At 37.2% G+C, this 22,622-nt stretch overlaps 2 protein-coding genes across 3 annotated transcripts; both read right to left on the minus strand.

Annotated features, from left to right (window-relative positions):
- Positions 9,277 to 11,455, minus strand: LOC109234978. The gene is made up of 4 exons (XM_019401007.1): positions 10,954 to 11,455; positions 10,219 to 10,359; positions 9,943 to 10,086; positions 9,277 to 9,611 (listed from the first exon to the last, which is right to left on the minus strand). Exons 1-4 carry the CDS (start codon positions 11,404 to 11,406, stop codon positions 9,486 to 9,488), a joined length of 864 nt encoding a protein of 287 aa, XP_019256552.1. The 5' UTR covers positions 11,407 to 11,455; the 3' UTR covers positions 9,277 to 9,485.
- Positions 16,024 to 20,288, minus strand: LOC109234141 (uncharacterized protein At4g15545-like). Of its 2 annotated transcripts, XM_019400004.1 has the most exons (10): positions 19,850 to 20,288; positions 19,679 to 19,747; positions 18,367 to 18,420; positions 17,946 to 18,009; positions 17,741 to 17,812; positions 17,396 to 17,650; positions 17,098 to 17,143; positions 16,932 to 17,010; positions 16,728 to 16,822; positions 16,024 to 16,629 (listed from the first exon to the last, which is right to left on the minus strand). In XM_019400004.1, exons 1-9 carry the CDS (start codon positions 20,132 to 20,134, stop codon positions 16,730 to 16,732), a joined length of 1,017 nt encoding a protein of 338 aa, XP_019255549.1. In that variant the 5' UTR covers positions 20,135 to 20,288; the 3' UTR covers positions 16,024 to 16,629; positions 16,728 to 16,729. The 2 variants fall into 2 exon arrangements, with proteins under 2 accessions (XP_019255549.1, XP_019255548.1); XM_019400003.1 differs by having other exon boundaries at positions 16,024 to 16,822.

Here is a 22,622-nt window from a genome sequence, read left to right on the forward strand (position 1 = left end):
TTTTACCATTTATTAGAAGTTTTAATAATTTATTTTAATTATTTTCAAGGGTTTCAAGAGCTGGCCCAAAATAAGCCAAAATTTCGAACCAAATTAATGGCCCAAAAACCAAATATTAACCCAACCCAATTAAATACAACCCGACCCAGACATCTTTAAATCGTGGCCGTTGATCTCCGAGATCAACGGCCCTCATCCTTTCTTACCTTTTTTAATTCAAACGACCCCCCCTAACCTAGTCATTTTGTTACATCCGCCGCCCCAAATTCCTCTCCTCTCCGTCTCTCATATGCTCTCCAACTCTAACCCTAATTCCACCGCCGTGACTCACCTACTGTCGTTCATGGTGGTTCTTCACCACCCCAGGCCTCTATGGCCTCTTCTATGCTGGGTACTTCCATCTCTAAGGTCCTTGAGAAGATTCTCAAGGGACCAGGGCTAGTATGCTTACGCCTTTGAGTCTTTCTTGCCTGTTTCAGGCCGTTGTGGCTCGATTTGAGTAAGAACTTCTTATTTCGTGAGTTGCTAGGTCTATGTTCTCATCTCTGATTTACTTCTGAATACCTTAAATTTTGTCTTTAATCTTCTCAGATCTGAGAAGAATCGGACCTATTTCACATGCTTTTCATAAAAGATCTTCTGGTTTTTCGAGTGATTTTCCATTTTTTGCTGAAGCTAGTGTTTCCTGGAAATCTTTTTCTCCAAACGTTTTCTGACTTTGAATGTTTAACCTTCTGTTCTTATGTGTTTTTTGGTCGATTTATGTTAAGTTGCCTTATCCCTAGTTGATTCATCCTAAAACACTAATTTTTGACATTTTGCTTTGATTCTGAGTTTGACCGTGTTACTTGTGCATTGTTTCGTTCTATGCTTTGATTCTCATGATTTCTCCTTAGTCTAATTTATACTTCATGTGATTTTTACCGTAGTATGCCTCTATTAAGGCTTCTGACTTGATTTCTCGACTGATTCTGTGTGTTTATACTTAGCCTATTTGTGTATTTGTGGAAACATATATTATTCTCCTATTTTGGATTCCTGATTCTCTTATTTGCTCCGTAAAAACCTAGGGGCTGATTCTTGATTATTCCTTTATTTGCGACCTTATTTAGTTTCTTACCTTATTTGATTAACTGTGATACTTACTGATTCCTCAAGATTGTTTCCTTAATTGAAACCTTGCTTATTTACCCCTAATTTCCCACTCTGTACTTAAGTCTTACTCGATTTTCTTCCCTTAAATATTGTCCTGCCCTTTATCGTTGGGTAATTACCCCTTAATTAAGGGAGACTATACTGATTTTGTGCATAATTGATTCCTTAAGCTTCCTTAGTTCCTGACTGATTGATCTCCTTTACCTTATTCTATTTTGCTCCTAACTACTATATATACTCTCCTCTATTCTCGCTTCTACACGAACATCAGTTCACAGTACACACATACACTCAAACTCTCATCTTTCTTTGCTACTTGTGCTACTTGTGCTATTGTGGGCCTAGCCGGTTGAAATCCAAGGCTAGATAGTGAGACTATACTTGCTCTATATTCTGCACTCTTTTTCCTCAACTGGTATGTATTGTCTCTAGTTAAATTTGAAACCCAAACTCTATGTGTTTCATTCCTGCATTAGTTCATTGATCATGATTTTACCTATCCTCCTATTTACTTCTTTGTTTAAGCATGTCTAAATTCTGCCCTGTTCAATGTGCAACTAGTATGTCTACACTTCACATTTTTATCTGATGCTTGAACAGCCTGTTTGATTTATGCTTAATCCCTTAACTTTATGATCATGTTGGTTACTTAATGCATGTGGTTAATCCTACTTGTGTGTCTGATTCTGTCCTCTACAGCTACATGCCTTGATTTCTTACCATTTTGGTTAATTTGTTAAGGCTATGAAGTTCCTAAGTGTTCTATGCATATTGTTGTCTACATGCTTCCCTACACCCCATCCATGTACCCCAATGAGGTTCCTATATGTTCCCAATCCCTTTCACCCCTGTGTGCAAACCTGCCTGCTATAGTACCTGTAAATCTGAACCTTTTATGATTTATTGACTGTCTACTGAATTTGCTCTCTTTTAAACTGTTTTCAAATGCTGTCAGTATTCTTCTAAACTGGCTTTCATTCCTAGTATTTTCTCAAAACTGGTCTATTCCAGAAATCTTTTCACTCCTAAGAAGTCATCTCTACACTGTTTTCACTAAGTCTTTCAAACTATGTCAAGCACTCTCACTTACTCTTAGGTTATGAAGTTCTGCCCCTCTGGTATGTGTACTGCTTAGGGATCCTTGAAATCTCTCTGAACTCTGGCATATCAGGGCTGGCTCTTCCACACTGCACATAATCAGTCTCTATTTGAGAAAAGTCTGGGTGTGAGCACTGCCCTAGATCCTTGAGGTCCTTAGGGAACTCTGACACACCTGGACACAAATTTGGCAATGAAACCCTTGGCATTTGAGACTACTGAAGGCCTGGTACTCTAGTTTTGCTTTGGGCCTGCAGGCTCCTTATAGCTTAATCTATATTGCATTTATGTAATTAATTCAATTGTGGTCTGTAATAATCATTTATAAATAGATATTGGGGTAGCTAGTGGAAAGGGAGGGTAGTTGTATGATACTGTGTGTAAAACTGGGTAGGAAACATGCTATAGGCTTTATATTCTGCAAATCTGCATTAGAAGCCATGTTCTAGGATTGATGTTTTCATTTACATTTAAACCATGTTTAACCTGTGCATTAGATATCCTGTTTTTAGGGCCTTCACATTTACTGCTTCAGCATGTTGCATGCATCAATTCCTGGTTCTTCGCAAGTACTGTCACATAGACATCCTGCTACTAAGTAATCTTAATAAAAACTGTCATTCCTGTATGCATTAGATACCATGTTCTTAGGAACTCTGTTTGCATCTATTTGAACCACGTCTATTTCGATTAAATCAATAGTTGCCCATGAAAAGATTTAAAAACAGACTCATGTGTCGGTATCATGTCTCTAGACACAAATTAATAAATCGCCTGTTATAATCTGTATCACCTAGATCCAGCATGCCTATAGGTTGAATAATCTCAAACTGTTTAAACAGCTCCTGCAACTGTGATTGTCTAGAATTCCACGCCTAGGCAAGCCTTAGGTAATTAATCTCCTTGTAAAAATGAGAAACTATGTTCTGATCGTGTTTAAACTGCTTAGGTTCCACAGGTTATAAAACCAGTAGGCAAACTGGTTAGGATTCTGTCACCTCCCTTAAAACGAACCTTGCATATCCTGTATCTGTAACATTCATCTAGATGTCATGTTCTTAGGTTTTCTGAACTTCTTCAAAATCAGCTGTTTGAGACGTGCTGTTTATTTGCCTATGTATCTGTGGAGGTAAATATGAGCCTTTTATTTGCTTCTTTAATTGACAGTCCTATGTGTTATTTGTTGTCACCTAGACTTTTTCCTTTTTAACACCTTAGGATTGTCTAAAACTGCCCAAGTCTAGAGGTCCTAAATTCCTCGGGGCCACAAGGAAGGAACGGGTAACATCACGCTTAGAGGTCGTTAATCAAACTCGCTTATATAACCATTAAGGGAGGGGGTAATGGGTAGTAAAGGGATATGATGACCTGCGCGCTAATGTCACGTGTAGCCCCTCTAGTTGAGGAGGATTATCGGGCATTGCACAGATTGATCCTGTAGGCTAATCAACTTAGGACTTCCCTTTCCCAATTCCTATATGTGTTTAAATTATCTAAACTTCTTTCACAAGTGTGAATTGGACCATCTCAGCTTCTTTGATCATATATGTATTTAGACTGTGAAAACTACCTTTATTTGCAAATATGTGCTAACACTGCTTACTTGTTAATTGACTAATTCACATAGTTTAAGTTCGGTCGGGACCCACCGTTGAGGGCCGCGAGGGGTGCCTAACACCTTCCCCTCAAGGTTATTTCGAGCCCTTACCCTAATCTCTGGTAATGCAAACTAGTTACTTGAGTTAATTGCTCTAGGTGCCCTAACGCACCTTAATCCGTTAGGTGGCGACTCTTCAAATACCCAATTCCCAAAAGGAAACGAGTTATTCCCCCATGAATGTCGAAACGCGGACTCCGCGAGGAAAAAGGGGGCGCGACAGATGTCAGTTCGCACATTGCTCTAAATACGGACCTAGGGGCGGACCCCGAAGGGAGCGTACACAGGGAAGGCCGATCTGGTGGTCAAGGTACATAGGGAAGAGGAGACGGAGGAGTTAGTCTCCCGGTGATATTCGAGATGCTACAGGCTCAACAAGCCGCTATTGCTCAGCTATAAAATCAACATAGAACTCCGAGTGGGGTTGAGCCAGAAATCACTCGTTGTACCGAGCCAGTGCCAGAAGGTCAAATGGTAACGGATCGGGGACCGATCCTGCAATAATGAAAATCCTCGAGGAGCTCACTAAGAGAATCGAGTCAGGAGAGATGAAAATCGAAGCTAATGATGAAAAAGTGGAGACATACAACTCTCGAGTTAATCAGATACAAGGGGCACCGCCAATCTTGAAAGGGATGGATTCGAAGAAGTTTGTACAAAACGCGTTTCCTCCTAGTGCGGCTCTGAAGCCTATTCCAAAGAAGTTTCGTATGCCAGACATACCCAAATATAATGGGACCACTGATCCCAACGAGCATGTTACTTCATATACATGCGCTATCAAGGGTAATGATTTAGAAGATGATGAAATCGAATCTATGCTATTGAAAAAGTTCGGAGAGACCCTTTCGAAGGGAGCAATGATTTGGTATCACAACCTGCCACCAAATTCCATCGACTCATTTGCCATGTTAGCAGATTCTATCGTAAAGGCACACGTCGGGGCCATAAAGGTCGCAACAAGAAAATCGAACCTTTTCAAGGTAAGATAAAGGGATAACAAAATGCTGAGGGAGTTCGTATCCCGGTTTCAAATGGAAAGCATGGAGTTGCCACCGGTCACAAATGATTGGGCAGTTGAAGCTTTCACCCAAGGGTTGAACGAGCGGAGTACGACAGCATCACGTCAGTTGAAATAAAATTTGATCGAGTATCCAGCTGTAACTTGGGCAGATATGCACAATCAATATCAATCAAAGATCAGGGTCGAGGACGACCAATTGGGAGCCCCTTCCAGATCAGTACATCCAAACAGGTCGGCAGTTAAAACCCAGAGGGACGTCGATAGGGAGCCAAGGTCAAACAGAGAACGATATCAACCATATGCCGCAGATCGAAGGAATAATGGTTCAAGACGCAATTCCGCCCGGAATGATCGAAGAACTGATCGAGGACAAAATTCTCGGGGACTTATGAGCAAAAGTGGTTTTGATAAGTATGCCAATCCCACGGAGGCACCTCGGTTATTGGAATATAACTTTAGCATCGATGCATCGGGCATTGTAATGGCAATTGGAAGAATCAAAGATACTAGGTGGCCCAGACCCATACAGACCGATCCTTCTCAAAGAAACCCAAATTTGATGTACAAGTATCATGGCACGCATGGTCACAGGACCGAAGATTGCAAGCAATTAAGGGAGGAGGTAGCCCGTCTATTCAATGAGGGCCATCTTGGAGAGTTCCTCAGCGATCGGGCCAAGAACCATTTCAGAGAAAGGGACGCCAACAGGAAAAATGAACAAGAGGAACCCCAACATGTCATTCACGTGATCGTCGGTGGGGTCGACATTCCACAGGGACCCATATTCGAACGCACTAAGGTATAAATCACTAGGGAAAAACGAACCCGAGATTATATGTCTGAAGGCTCCTTATCATTCAACGACGAAGAAGAAGAAGGCATTTCTCAGCCCCACAACGACGCTCTGGTAATTTCTATCTTATTAAATAAAGTTCAAGTTAAGCGTGTTTTAGTGGATCCAGGTAGCTCGGCGAATATCATCTGATCGAGGGTCGTGGAGCAGCTCGGCCTAAAAGATCAAATCGTGCCCGCAGCTCGGGTCTTAAACGGCTTCAATATGGCCAGTGAAACAACTAAAGGGGAGATTATTCTACCGGTGAACGTGGCCGGAACCATTCAAGATGACAAGTTCCACGTGATCGAGGGCGACATGAGGTACAATGCCCTACTCGGAAGGCCTTGGATCCACAATATGAGGGCAGTCCCTTCGACTTTCCACCAAATGATGAAATTCCCGACGTCGGACAGTGTAAAAATAGTATATGGGGAGCAGCATGCTACAAAGCAAATGTTTGCGATTGATGAGGTAACGCTGATATCGACGTTATCAACCTCGGAAACATCGAGCATCAAAGATAAACAGGAAGCTAAATAGCAATCACAGCCACCAGTCTTGACCGAATCGGGGAAGCAGGAGACAGAAGAAGAGGAGGAGGATTTTCTAACCCCTCGAACTTTTATTGTTCCCGAAGATTCTGACGCCACTAAATCAACGGTCGAAGAGCTCGAACAGGTTGTATTGATCGAGTACCTGCCCGAGCGAAAGGTATACCTGCGAACGGGATTAACCTCCGAACTCAGGAAAAAGCTTATTCAATTTCTTATTGATAACATATATTGTTTTGCTTGATCCCATTTAGACATGACAGGGATCCCACCGGAGATAACGACGCATCGGCTAAGCCTTGACCACATATTCAAACCGGTGAAGCAAAATAGAAGACCCCATTCCGAGGTAAAACACGCATTGATAAAGGACGAGGTAACTAAACTTCTCAAAATAGGGTCCATTCGGGAGGTAAAATATCCCGAATGGTTATCCAATGTAGTCGTAGTCCCTAAAAAAGGCAACAAAATATGTAGATTATACAGATTTAAACAAGACATGGCCCAAAGATTCTTTTCCACTGCCTAACATCAATCGCATGATCGACGCCACGGCTGGCCATGAGATCCTTACCTTTCTCGATGCCTATTCCGGGTACAATCAAATTCATATGAACCTAGAAGACCAAGAAAAGACTTCCTTTATCACCAAGTATGGAATATATTGTTATAATGTAATGCCCTTCGGGCTAAAAAATGCAGTAGCTACTTACCATCGAAGGACAAATAGGTAAGTCAAAGGAAGTTTATATCGATGACATGCTAGTTAAGTCCCTGCGCGCAGGGACCATTTGGCTCATTTGCAGGAAACATTCGAGATTTTAAGTAAATATAACATGAAGCTCAACCCTGAGAAATGTGCTTTCGGGGTCGGTTTGGGAAAAATTCCTGGGCTTCATGGTGTCGAATCGGGGGATCGAGATCAACCCCGATAAAATCAAGGCCATCGAAGGCATCACCGTCGTGGACAATGCAAAAGCCGTGCAGAGGCTGACTGGACCGATAGCTGCTTTAGGCCGATTCATCTCGAGGTCATCGGATCGAAGCCACAGATTTTTCTCTCTACTCATAAAGAAGAACGAGAAAACCTGGACTCCGGAATGCCAACGTGCATTAGAGGAATTAAAGAGATACCTATCGAGCCCACCATTACTTTACACTCCAAAGGCAGATGAGAAACTTTACTTGTACTTGGCAGTATCGGAAATCGCGGTAAGTGGTGTCCTAGTTCGAGAAGAGCAAGGTACGCAATTTTCCGTTTATTATGTAAGTCGAACCTTAGGAGAAGCAGAAACTAGATATCCACACTTAGAGAAATTGGCACTTACACTAATAAGCGCCTCTAGAAAGTTAAAATCATACTTTCAGTGTCACCCCATATGCGTGTTAACCACTTACCCACTTCGTAATATTTTGCACAAGCCTGAACTATCGGTCCGATTGGCCAAATGGGTCGTTGAACTCAGTGGGTACGATATCAAGTATCAACCCCGACAGCCATCAAATCTCAAATTTTGGCGGACTTCGTGGCCGATTTCACGCCAACCCTCGTACCCGAAGTTGAAAAAGAACTCTTGTTAAAATCAGGCACATCATCGGGGGTATGGACCCTTTTCACAGACGGTGCTTCGAATGTGAAGGGGTCCGGGCTAGGCATCGTTTTTAATCCGCCCACAGATAGCACTATTAGGCAGTCTATCAAAACTTCTAGGTTGTCTAACAATGAGGCCGTGTACGAGGACATGATTGCAGGTCTCGAGCTAGCTAAAAGCTTGGGAGCAGAAGTCATTGAAGCCAAGTGTGACTCTTTACTGGTAGTGAACCAAGTAAACAAAACCTTCGAAGTTCGAGAGGATAAAATGCAAAGGTATTTGGACAAGCTGCAGGTAACTTTGCACTGTTTCAAGGAATGGACTTTACAACATGTACCTCCAGAACAAAACAGTGAGGCCGATGCACTTGCAAATATGGGGTAATCAGTCGAGGAAAATGAGATCAGCTCGGGGACTGCGTTCAACTCTCGAGATCTGTGCTCGAGGAAGGTCATGCCGAGATAAACTCTACAAGCTTAACCTGAGATTTGAGGAATAAATATATTGAATACTTGAAGAACGGAATTAAAATAAACAACTTGTTCTTTGTCGCATGCACGGTCATCTGATAAAAATGCTTCCTAATCTAAATTCTAGTCCAGAAGAATAAAGAACAAAACACCATATCAGCTCTTAGATATATATTCATATTATTTGTACTTAATCTGTCCAAAGAAATTAAAATTATTCCTTATTGTCCAAGTTTTCTCTTCCCTTATTCTTTTCTTCTCTTTATCAAGCCTGTCCATCTTTTTCAAAGAAAGCAAGCTAGAGTATAAAATTCCCTTCAACGTTATAATGATGATGGTCTTTCTTGGTAAGTACCAAAAGATGCTATAACGGTACCTTACAAAAGTAACTACAAGACATCAATGACTGCCAATAATCGCTGGATAAGAGCATTGATGCTAACGTTGAAAAAAAGTTTTGATTCTTTAAGGTAATCAAAGCCTGAAACTTCTAATTAGATTCTATATAAGCTTTTCTTTTTCCTTAGTACATTTTATTATATTTTACTATTTGGATCACATGGACGCATTAGGCATATAACTGGAGTATATATAATATAAAGTCAGCAACCTTTTAGTGCTGCTTAATTAGGGTATCTTCACAGATTTCCGATGTTAATGACGAGCTTAATTCGTGTAGAGCTAATGACGAGCTTAGTTCTATTGTTTAATATTTTTCTCCTAACAATGGTGTTTGGACTTGTTTACGTACATCTAGACTATTCCATTTAATACCTACTGCATCCCATTAGCACATATATCAAGTAAATGTACTCACTAATTATTAGAGACCCTTTATAGAGAGTGAACATTATAAAGACCATGAAATTTAATTTTTATTTCTAAGATCGAATTTCCAAGTGAGAAGTGTAGCCAGTTGGTACAGTATTTTCACTACGTCAAAAAGAGAGACTAGTAGTATGTTTTGTGCCATCATTCTTTTTGAGGGGAAGGAACTGCTTATAATAAAGAAGTGGACCTTAACTATCTAGATGGAAACGATACTTCTCGTAAATAATAATACATAAACTATTTTAGTTACTTAATAAACAAATGGCTGAACATCAGCTCATGAAACGTTCGACTGACATTCCTCCATGATCATAGGAGCTACCTATATAAGGTATATACATAAGATTTGTGATAGCCTCTTCTAACCAATTCTCTTCATACTGATCAGGATGTTTCATCTGCAAATACAATAAACAGAAACGAATCATGAGACTCGTAAAAAACATTTAGGCAGAGAAGACAAAGATCGATCGTTAAGTAAATACTCTCTATGTTTCAATTTATGTGACATAGTTTGACTGGACACTTAGTTTAAAAAACGCTTTTAATACTTACGGTAAAGCTTAAAGGGTAACAACTTTAATTTTATGTAACTTTCGATTTGTATGGCTATAAAATTGGTAAAATAAAAAGTTTAGTTAAATTGTTTCAAAATGTGTTATTTTTTTTAGAACAGACTAATAAAGAAAATGACTCACATAAATCAAAAACGCATAAATTTAAACTAACCTGGAACGGATTATCATAGCGTATATCCTTGGCTCCAGGGCAATTATCATTAATCCCTTTCTCATCATCGCATACTTCATTATTCTTAGCAAATCTTCCACGAACTCGAACACGTTTATCGGCTAGGGTTTTGCGACAAGCATACTGCATGCCCGGATTTAACGTAATTAATGTTCAGAAAAAGTAGCAGTAGATTGAACTAATCATATGTAAAACTTTATATAAACACCTGATTAATTAACACATGCATATATAAAAAGAAAGAGATGTAGAAACCTTAATAGTTTTGTTGAAGTTCCTTTGATTTCTTTTCTTAAGATATCGAAGAATTCTGTCCTTCCTCTCCTCTTCTGAATACCTTCCGATCTTCATTGCTGGCGTTTCTTTGGCTTTTGGGCTTGTCTCCCTTTGAGGCCCCTGACAACAACAATTTACAAATCTGTCTGATTCTCTCAGCTGAAATTTAAAGTATTTTCTTTGTTTTGTTAACTTTCCATGCACAAAATATTAGACTAGCTAGGTAATTTGTGTGTGATCTATGAGAAATATGTTCAAGGCATATGATCAAGTAGATAAAGTTATGCTTGCTTTAATAGCTTAAACTTTTAAATGAGTTGGCGGTCGCATTCACACAATTTAACATGCAGGTTTTCGTACAGAGTGAGAATCTTGATTTCGAGTCTCACTGCCATTCAATCAGAGGCGGAGCTATAGTGCCCTGTAGTTTTGGTTCGAACCCTGCATTTGTCTTAAAAATTTCATTGAACATGTACAAATTATTAAGTTAGAACCCAGTAACTTAAAACGATTAGAATCCTGAACCCATAAGCTTGAAATCCTGGCTCCGCCTCTGCATTCAATTAAATAAATTCACGTATGTTGTCTCATTAAAAAATCAAGCCTAGGTTTTGAAAACATAATAAAAATATGCTCTTTAGCTTTAAGTTTTTGGATGATGAGTTGACAACAAAATAAAATACAGGAAGCAAACGATGACGTCCGGAAATGTACCCAATTATTGGAGGTAGCGACAGGACAACGGGACCAGAAGCTGGAGTGATGATCCAAACCAGTAGTTTCGTCCCAGCAAGATTCACAAGCCTCATGCTGGTCGGCTACATAAACGTGATGAGTAGTATTATTCAAAGAATACTCGCTGGAAAACGTATCGGAAGAGGAGGCCGGCGCCGGTAGTAGAGCCGGCACGGTCATGTCTGAAACTACGCCAAGTCGTTCAGGGAACCATGGCATCATCAATGAATTTGAAATTGATGGAGGGACATAATGATCAGGCAGTGAATTAATATTGAGTAACTGCGCCTCAATATTATTATCATAAAGTACTGATGAGGGGGTTACTTGGGTATTGCATATTTGTAAGGCGCTAACGCCTTCGCCTGCAGGGAAAGAAGAGTTGAATTCATTGGAAAAGAAGTGGCCATAGTATTGAGGAGTGAAAGCCATTCAAGAAATTTGGTATGCTAATAATAAGCCTTTTATTTAGTGAATGTCAGTCAATTTTGGCTTGGTTTGTCGATATGGATTTTGTGCCCTTAACTATTTATAGCTACTAAAGCTTTTACGCAACTTGCTCTAGCTGTATTCTCTATATGTTTCTTGTCTCTTACCTTTTCCTTTTTTCCCCATTTCCAGTTTTATTTTGTTTGTTGCTGATTGTTTACCCTAAAACCGGATAACAATTGAATTTATTCGCGATTTTAAGGATACGTAATTTCACTTAGTACAAATTAAGAAGAATATATTAATATTGAAATTAACGATGAATGAATAAATGCAAACCACACAAATTGAACAGCCTAGGCACTCGAATTCAGTCACCCTTGAACCAAAAGATGTTTCAACTGACTTATGAACAGAGTAACAAGATAATGAAAGCTAGAAAATGACAGTATATTGCTTTGTATTGCGTAACAATCATGTTTTTTACAAATAATCAGACCCCCTTTATATAGTAGGGGAGTCCTACTCTTGGTACAGTTCTATATGAGGTAAGAAATCTCATGATTAGCTAATTAATCGGCCTCTTCTTGATACATGCCGGGATTTCCGCCATGATTCTTGCCCGATTGCGGATATTTCGGCTTTCCGTTATTTGGCTCGGTAGGTTTCCCTCGATCTTGTTCGATCTATATTTTGCTTGGTCTCGATCTTGGCCGATCTCGATCTTGATCGGTCCCTGGGTCACGAGCTCGGTGATCTATCTTTACACTATGGTTCGATATAACACGAGATCGAACCTTGACCTAACATATTTCGATCTCGATTAGTCATACAAAGGGCGAGCCCGGTTTTGACCGTATACACTGATAATATATACCATTGAGCTTGACATCTGAGTACTGTGAATTATGATAATCAACTTTTTTCCATTTATATTCTATGATTTGTTGTGAAATACACATTAAGTCTTTGAAAGCGAAATAAACTTTCACCACAAAAAGCGAAATACTTTCTCATTTGCTTCCTCGCACAAATTTTGTAAAAAGTTCATTCACATTCTATAATCTACTGGTCTAGTCTAATTACTAACCTACAAATTGTCACTTAAATTGCTTTCTAATACGGCTTCTAATTAAAATATTCATGCCATGATTCTAATTCATGCGTTCAATTATGGTGAGGAGGTTCAATATACTTCTTCCGTTCTAATTCTGTGATATAGTTTGAATTGAAATACCTAATATTAATACTCCGTTGTATTACTTATGAAGAGTCATTATTACAAATAGAATTAAGTTAATGTTGAAGCACTATAGTTACCCATTATGGGCCAAAATATTACAGGTAAGTAAAATATATTGCTACAGTTTAATGCACATAGTGGGGTAGCCTTTTACCAAAGGGAGAAAAGAAGAAGATTCTTCTCTTCTCTGCGAAATTTTCCATTTTCTCTCCAATTTTATGCTATTTATTAACGCACATATAGTGCGCAAGAAATACACACAATTCTTAACGGAAACTTTATTAGAACAGTACAAAGGCCTTAAATTAAAGGAGAAGTGTCGTTGATAGCATGGGAAATCATAAGAGTCATTTCTAAATCAGTTGCTTATTTCACAAAAAAAGTGAATAAGCTTTCAGATGAGGGGTAAATGTCAACTTTAATGTCCAAACTTAAAAGGAAAAATAATTAAAACAGGAAAAGAAAGAGTGTTTTATAAATAGTAAAATTTTCTTGATGTTTGAAGCATGTAGGCAAACAGGGATTCAAGATTTAAAGTTAATGGGTTCCTATAGCAATCTCAAGTTATAGTGCATATAATAATAATTGGGTTCTTAGTCAAGTATTTATGTAGTCTTAACACATGTACAGGGTTTGAACAAATATTTCTGTAGATTTCTTAATATATATCTCCATAAATTTCTTATTACTTATACAATCAAGTATATTTTTCTTAATATAGATCCAAATTTTGAAGTTTATGTAGATTTCCTAACACATATATTGAATCTTAGCAGAAGCTACTAGGTTCACATGTACCATAGTAGACAGTGTTGATCCGCCCCTGGATCAGGGGCGGAGCTAGCCCATGAGTTACGGGTTCGGCAGAACCCAGTAGCTTTAGTCCAAACTCTGTATTTGTTTTATGAAATTCATTGAATATGTACTAATTATTGATTTAGAACCCAGTAACTTAAAAGGATTAGAACTCCGAACCCATAACCTTCAAATCTTGACTCCGCCTCTGCCCTGGATGTAGGTATAATTTTAGAAGCGTCACATTAAAAGGTTTGAGTTAAGCAACATATATAAGCTGCATAAAAATTCCATTAAGGTATCAATTTGTTAATAGTGCATGCAAAAAGTGGTCAAGATAGAAAAAAAGAAGATAAAACAAAGCAATGCAAGCGGGTTGCTAGGGCGAATGTGTTAATGAAAGTGATCGAACAGAAAAATATATACTCCTACTACTTAAGTCTTGAAAAGGAATCCTTGTGGCAACTCAAACAACAGAAAGGTGAAGACCAAAAGAGAGGGCCTCATGTGGTTACTATTCTGATGCTATTGAAAAGCTTAGCACTAATTTGCTTCCAACTAGTGAAGATCTGACCTATTGTATAGCCTTAGAATCTAACACATGGGTCTAGCCCAAGATTTATCAACGTACAATATATACCTATCATGCACAAAGTTCTTTTATATATGCCCATCTTTTGATTTTGGATATCATTTAGTACTGTGCATATCTTCACTTTGGTGTTTATTTCCTCTTTTTACATACATAGGAGCATTCGTTCACGTTAACCAAACCATAAACTAAACTGCATGGTATTAGACTTAAGTCATGCATGTCTATATATGTGCTATCAAATTAAAAAGCAGTGTGGTGCACGAGGCATACCGCGTTCATGCATAGTCTAGGAAAGGACCGCTCTTCAAGAGATATATAATCTAACCTTATGCAAGCATGGCTGATTCAGAATTAGGATAATTAAGTATATCTCTTTTTGCTAACTCTACACATGAACAAGATCAGAGAGACTATCAACACCTTCAATATCCAGATTAGCCATTGCTATAGAGAGGCCAATCAATTAGCGGACTGCTTGGCTAAAATGGCAGTTAACACTCAACAGCTAGCTTACTTCTACTCTAACCAACAGCTGCCTAGTCAGGCAAAAGGCCCTTTTTTGCTAGACAAAGATCAGGTTCCTTCCATATGGAACAGATATGACAAGGCCAATATTTTTGTTAGCTAGTTTTGTAATCTTTGTGAGGAGGCGAACTATTTATAATCGCCTATGCCTCAATTTTTTTGAAGGGCTTTCTCTACCCTTGTGTTGTATCATCAAACTTTATTTTTGCTAATACAACACCGCCAGGCAATCTGGGAAACATTTAAAAAAAAAAACTCTACACATGAACACTCCTAAAACGAAGTGGATCCCAAATTTTAAGTCACTAGATGTGGATTACCAGCGTAAGGAAACAATTGTCATAATGTAAGGGTGTAATACTCAATAGTTAAAGGTGGAAACAACAACACGTGTATGTAATTTTAGAAAGAATCAAATGGATATAAGAATCTGTTCTGAATACTAAAAAGGAGAAAACAAAATAAAACGGCAAGAGAGGAAAAATATTATCTTTCATTACCAGGCTATTTGCCGCAAAAAGCATGCAGTAAAAAATTCCGATACCAAAAGTGAAAAGCGCCAAGTATCAGGTGCTAGGATTTCAGGGCTTGCTATCCTTTGGAAAAGAAGACACTCTCAAGAACAAGTTGGAAGTTGGGGCCAGTACTTATGCTCCAAATTGCCTAGCCATATATATGCTTTGTAAGTAAATCCATTCTGATGTAAACATTTTACTATTCATTAATCATGTATACATGTACTACAAACAAGTGCCATTCGATCTAGCACAAGTATTTGATCCCTTTCGATTTGACTCTTTGACTAGTTCTTGTTCCTTCTAGCCTTTCTCTTTACAGCTACTATTGATCTCGTAGAAAAATTCACTGCTTGTTCATGGAATACATGTTTTTATTCCTTTCTTTCTTTGAACAAGAAAAAGGAAGAAATCTTGTTAAATGAGAGTATAAGATAGCTGCAGATTTTGGTTCACTTTTTTCTGCTTTAATAAAGTTTAATCCATTGATTTAACAGCGATCCTAAAAGAGTGCCACCTTTCTTTTGGTGGAGACACGATCAACAAATATCGTACAGCAGTATTCTTGTTTAACAGAGCACTAGCTTTTGTTTTCCCTAGCTAAGCAATCTTGAGAATCTGAGATCCTTTGGTTCGTCGATTTGTCCAGACTTTGATGTACATGTATCCAATTCTTTGCACGCTATTATCAAGGCATGACTATCTTGTCAAAAGTAGTGATCAACTGCTTTACCAGTCCACATGCAAATGCTACCTTTTTCATTCAACACCAATACAATCCAAATGGTATTGACAAAGTAGGTCTGATATAAGTTGTATCCCAGCGAGGAATACTCAATTCCCAGGACATATGAACTTAAAACTATTTAGATTCACTAGCTCTTGCGCTTGGGATTGTATTAATCTTTTAACTTCAATTGGGGGGGAGTGTCATATTCATTCCGACGAACAAGAGAAAAACACAAATTTGAGAAATACCAATGTACGATACAAGGTTCAAAGATATGACCATACATTCCTGCAATTCAATTACATACTTCCAAACAGAGTGTGGAATTAAATTCGTAGAGTAGATACAACTACAACATCAGAGTTTTGACTGCTAGTTCTGAATGCTAAAAATCAATAGTACCCTCCAATTTACATATTAATGACCGCATGATTTCAGTTGTGTCAATACTGCAGATACGTTTCTTCTATCCATGTGCAAATGAAAGAAAGAGGATCAACGCAAGGAAACCCACCTCAATATTGATTCAACCATCTGCTGGCACCACTCAATCCTCTCACCACACGTGATGGTAAAAATCTAAAATGAAAAAACTTAAGTGGAGGAGAAAAACAAAAACGGGAATAATTTACAGCATGCACCCATGAGCTAGTGAGAAGTCAAACTTGAGAGCATTGACTCATAGTCTAGCATAATCTACAACAATCCGAATTCTTTGTACTTCCAGAAGGTTTAAAGCTCGAAAGATTTCTCAGTTGATGATTGACGATCTGTACCTCAAGTTAGAGCACAGCTCCACGAGTTCCACATGCCCACCGGTCAACTTTAGACACACAAAACAACAGCCACTAAGCTAAGACCTCTGTTAAAGTTTGAGCTACCATAATATGGGAAATCATATATACCCCAGATTTTCCGTACTTTCAACGAACACCGCGGTTAAGCATCCCTTGGAATGATAGATAGAGATCTTTGTTATCTGTCCCGAAAATCTCTTCTGCTTTTTTCAAAGTTTCCTGGAATATTATAATGGACAAAAAGGAAAAGCAGAAAAGCATTTAGATATTGAACAAAACTACAAGGTAATACAGGATATTCTACCATAACTAAGATTATATTATTCACCTCGCGAGATTGCTTTTGAGCATTTAATTCCTTTATGTTAGCTAGAAATGCACTGAACTGCTCATAAGACAGACGACTCCTGAATCAACAATATGCAGATCATCAGGTGAAAGATTTTACTCAATAAATTCAAACAGAACAAAAGTTAATAACGAAAAATAGATACCTGGCGTGACGGAAGAACTCCTTCCCATCAACTCGAGGAGTTTGAGCTGACAATTCACACATGCACTAATCAGTACCACAATGATTTATTCGAATGAATATGATATTAGCAAATAATAAGGCAGCCGAATATGTTGCCACGTGTGTATAGAATCATTCTTAAATGTAAGTGAACTTGTGAATGTAATAAAAACATTGGTTGCAACACACGTCTGCATCTCATGCAAAGAAAAGTTCCCTTGTATGTGTGACGACAGAAGTGCACAGCTGAAGCAGTAACATTAGCAGAGCTCACGAACCTGGTTTTGCACGTGCCCTTGGAGGAGAGTTAGCTGCTGAGGACTGTTGACTCGAAGGATAGAACGATGACACTGAACCTCGGCTTTGAAATTGAGGGTTTGTTGGAGTGCTGCTGCCAGACGTCCTCTGAGGAGATACAGCAGCAGAAAATCTTCTGGGGGATACACTAGCAGAAGTTGTTTTTGGTGTGTCAGTAGGAGTAAGCCGTGGTGTTATGTAAGGGATGGAAAATCTTTGCACAGCTTGCTTTGAGGCTGGATACAAAAAGAAAAATATGAATAGAAATTAGATAGCTTTTGCTACATTCTAAAATTATCTTGTAAAAAAAGCGTAGAGTCAAATACCATCATCGTAACTGCCTCTGCCATCCATAGACCCACTGAAAGAATGATGCATTGTGTAGCCATTCACCTCCTCTGCAAATAGAATTATCAAGATTAAATTCAATACATCAGGTCTCCGAGCTTGAAGAAGCAACTCAGATAATATCTTGAACATGAAAAGCAAACAAAATCAAGGACAAATTAATAAAGGCAATGCTAAAGTTACCTATTACAGGATATGACTTGTGAACAGATTGATCGTAAGTGCCAATATCAACAGTTTCAGCTTGCTGCCAAGATAGAAAAAGGATCGCCATAGTCAATAAAGAAGAGAGGATAATTCTTAAAGGGAAATAGATGTTCTAAAAGGAAAAGATTGTGCCTCAAGTTTTTGTACAGTCTACATATCAATTGGAAATCACACTCATTCCTGTTAGGAATTTTAACGATTATACCCATAATAATTTTTGGAGGATTCCTACTTTTTGGTTTACTTCTAGTATACGAGCGTTTTTATGCCCAAACATTTTAAAATATTATTTACCTTATAAAAAATGGTTATACCCAAAAGTTCTTATTGAAAATTCTTGTTACCCTCTCAATAATATAAAGAAATGTCCAAAAACTAGAAGATTATGTAATCTTACAGATGAGTCATCATCACTCAAAGACTGCACCAATTGCCTCTTAAAGGTCTCCAACTGTTGAAAGAAAGAAAAGTAAGTTTATGCAGCTGCAATGGAATTAACAGATAAATAGTGCCCAGGAATTTCCACATTCATTATTCAATCCTTAAAGGGAAGATAGGAACACTACCGCAATACCAGGAGCAAAGGACTGTAAAGGAACTAAAAGCATATAAAGCAGAAAAGCAATTACAAAGCAGAAATTAGGGAGCGAACATGCTCCAATTAAGAGTAATATGTATGACTTATTAGGGAAACACTTATCACAGTCGCTTGCAGTAGTTAGCCAGGGGCGGCCCTACCCTAAAGCAAGTAAGCAACTGCTTTAGGCCCCACATTTGTAGGGGCCCCATTATATACCTTCTGTGTTTCAATTTAGATGAGGTTGTTTGACTTGTTACGAAGTTTAAGAAAGAAAAACAATTTAAAATTTGTGGTCTTAAAAGCTTAAGGGGTAAAAGAATTTGCAACCGGTATGATTTCTGTCAAGGAAATTGCATCTGAATGAAAATCAAACCGAACTTCGTAAGTAACGTTTGATATATGAAAAAAATAATTTGACGAGAATACTGATATTGAAATCTCAAAATCTCTCGAAGAGTCCTTCAGAGTTAACTGCTATTTATACATAGTAGATAAGACTATTTTTTCACTTCAAAATAGATTTGAACAATTCGAATCATATTAAAATATTTTCTGTTTTCTATTTAGCGTAAAAAACTGAGATCACTAGATGATGAAAATTTGAAAAAACACTACCTTAATCTTGAGTGTTACTTAAAGCATAATAATCAATCTGATATTGATGGTTTAGATTTATTTTCTGAATTAAAAGTGTTAAGAAAAATAGTACAATTAGAAGATAACGGTTTAATTGATATACTCAATCAAATAAAAAGTTTTGATTCTTTTCCAAATGCCTATATTACTTATAGAATAATGTTAACAACTCATGTTGCCGTTACTTCAATTGAGAAAGAATTATTAGAAAAAAAATTAATTATAAAAAAAAAAATTATTTAACTTTGCATCTTAAAAAACTAAAAAAATGGACTTCAAATTAAAAATATAATAATTTAAGAAAAAATTAAGCCCCTCGTCAAATATGGCTTTAGGCTACACACCCCTGTAGTTAGCAAGTATAATATAACAATTTTAGCTTAAATCAAGTAAAAGGATTCTTCTAAAGCATAATACAGATAAACAAAAACCATAAGATAACACTTGAAGAATTCACCAGGAGAAATCGAATAAGAAACAAAAGAAATATAACCTTTGCTAAATCGCGACCAAGCTTCTTTGCAGTCAAAGCCAGAGAATCCCTCTCTTTGGAAAGTTTCACCTTTTTTATTTCCAGAAAAGTATAGCAAAAAATATTAATTCCAGTTAAATGGAAATGAAAAGCAAAAGCTAGGGGAATAAAAGAATAGATTTTGTTTAATACATTATCTTGGAGAGTGATGTTCAATCGCAATTCGGCCGCGTGGCAGGCCTGCTCGAGCTGAGAGACCTTGTCTTCGAGGTCGAGGATCACGCGATCCTTGTCGTGAAGCTTTTGACGGAGCCTACCCATCTCAGACTCCAGATTTGTAACGCGAGAAGCGATTGCCATAGAGGTGATCTTCCGAGCTACATCCAATTGGTCATACGGGTCTGTCGGAATGACCGAAAGTATTTCATCGGGGAGGTGAAAGTCCGGCCCGCCACTCCGGCTGCTACTCCCCGACATATTCCGAATTCCAAACCCTAAATTTCTGAAATTGAACAGAAATCCTCTCCAAGGGTTTGGAATGGAGGAAATATTCGTAAGCTATGCACACGACGTTTGCTCCACGATGTTCTCTCCTTGTTTTTGTCTCTTTTACTTTTGTTTTCATTTTGCTTCTAAAAGGCCTGGGTTTGAAATTTTATTGGATTTCCCTCCAAAGTTGGGGGGTCCTTTTCTCTTTGGGTCCGTGTTGGGCCCAGGCCCCAGACTGGAGCTGAAAGACCTTTTCAGAGCATGCCTTTGTTAGGGAGAATGACACAGTTACCTACAAAAACAAAACTATTTATCCTTGTCTATTCATTTGTTTTTCTACTCATAAACTAATTATATTTTTTACCCATAGTAGTTTTTGTGGGAAACTTTTTCTTTATCCTCCAATTCTTTTTTATTTCTATGCTTCTTTTCTTCTTTTTTTCTTTTTTTTCTTTTCTCCTTTTCTTTTTTCTCGTTTTCTTCTTATTTTTTCTTTTTTCCTTTTCTAATTTTATTTAACTTTTTTTTTATATTCTTTTTCTCTTCATAATCTAATTTTCTTTACCGTTTTCACTATTTTTTATCATTCTTTTTTTATACAATAAGAAAAAATAATTGATATAGTAAATATTTGTTCACCTTTTTTAATATAACTAGTACAATATACCTTTTATTTTATTTTTTCTTTCTCATTTTTTAAATTTAATTATTAAACTGAAATAATATCAGTTGTCACTTGATCTAATTCACTGAATATCACATTGACTGCTGCTAAGCACTATAAATTACATAATCAGATTCTAAGAATCAACACATGATTGCATTCAAATCTTGATCTCCTTCCCTATAAATATCAGTACACACTCTACCATTAGCAGTAACACAATCAGTTATAGAGCAAGAAAACACAATCTACGGCAACCAAATCTCCATATATACTAGTTAGAATAAAAATGATAATAAAATATTAAAAAATGCAACAAAAGTATAAGTAGCAAAAAAGACTTCTAGTACCATGTGATACCAATATGGTATATATGTATACCAACAGAGCATATGATTTCTCTAGAATATTGCTACAACTATCTGCGACTATACTACTGTACCAAAACATTAAAGGACGCAATAAAAGTATGAGAAAATTACATGCTCGTATTGCAAGCTAAATATTCGCAAAACAACTTGCTCATTTCGTATACTAAGAGGGCATATAGTTGTATGTGGTCGTTCCAACAATTGCCTATAACTATAAAAACTATTACATAATACACATAATTTATGTCCATCGGCACACAAAAATTCCAGCATTGCAACTCATGTTCATATAAATAATTTCATAATACAATTCACTTAAAATGCAGCTAAAACAACCAAAACAATGTTCAAATTACCATATGATACCAATATGGCATATAACTATACCAACATGGTATACAGTTTTACTAGTTAATTCCCGACAACTATATGACTATACTACTATTACATAACACACATGCATAATGAGAAAAATAAAAAAAAAATAGTGTACCACATATTAATATAATAAGGTATTTCAAGATATTGTACTATATTACTATTATTAAAAGAAAATCAAATATTGTACCAATTAAATGCAGCTAATACAATCAAAAAATAATTCAACTAGCATATGATACCAATATAATATATAGTTATACTAATAGGGTATATAGTTGGAATGAATTGTATACTAAAATGGTATATTTGTATACTATTTGGGTATACAATACAAATTCGTCTTCTTCTCTGGTTCAACTATATTTCAACCCAAATTTCTAAAATATACTACAAAATCTCCACCAAATTGACTAAAACTTTAGCTACAACCTCCAATCAACTTTCCAAACAAACCCATACAGGATCGGATCAAAATAATTAAAAACTCAAACAAACCAAGTTATGAGTTTCAAGCTTCAAGGTCCTTCAATGGTGGATTTAAATTTATGTACAATAAATCTCCAAAAACCAGCATCAAAGGTACAATCTACACATCAAAGAACAATAACTAACGAATTTCAACAGTAAAACACTATAAAAAATCAGATCTGGCATTTTGAACTCATTCATATGGAGTTTCGAAAATTGATCTGTTCTTCCTATGAGGAAATGTGTAAGTTTTAAAACGTCACCGCGTTAGATTAAGAAAAATGGCTTAAAAGTGGTTAGCAAAATAGTATTAGTTTTATGGAAGCTTCCAAAAAATATTGTTTCTTGCTCAGCTTTTTTCTTCTTGTGAGTTCTTATTTTTCTTGGTATCTAAGACTTCGTCAATATACCTAGAAGAGTGACTGCCGAAGCAAAAACAAATACAGTTGTAAACTTTAAAAATTGGAGGAAGGTAAAATGAGGAAGAAGAAGAAGAGGAACATAATAAAGACGGGTAAATAGTTTGGGGCACATGGGTAGGAGTAGTTAATAGTTTGGGCCTGGGCATTAAAGGGTAAATAGTTTGGAACTA

This window comes from Nicotiana attenuata, chromosome 11, assembly GCF_001879085.1.
Source record: "Nicotiana attenuata strain UT chromosome 11, NIATTr2, whole genome shotgun sequence".
NCBI classification, from domain to species: domain Eukaryota; kingdom Viridiplantae; phylum Streptophyta; class Magnoliopsida; order Solanales; family Solanaceae; genus Nicotiana; species Nicotiana attenuata.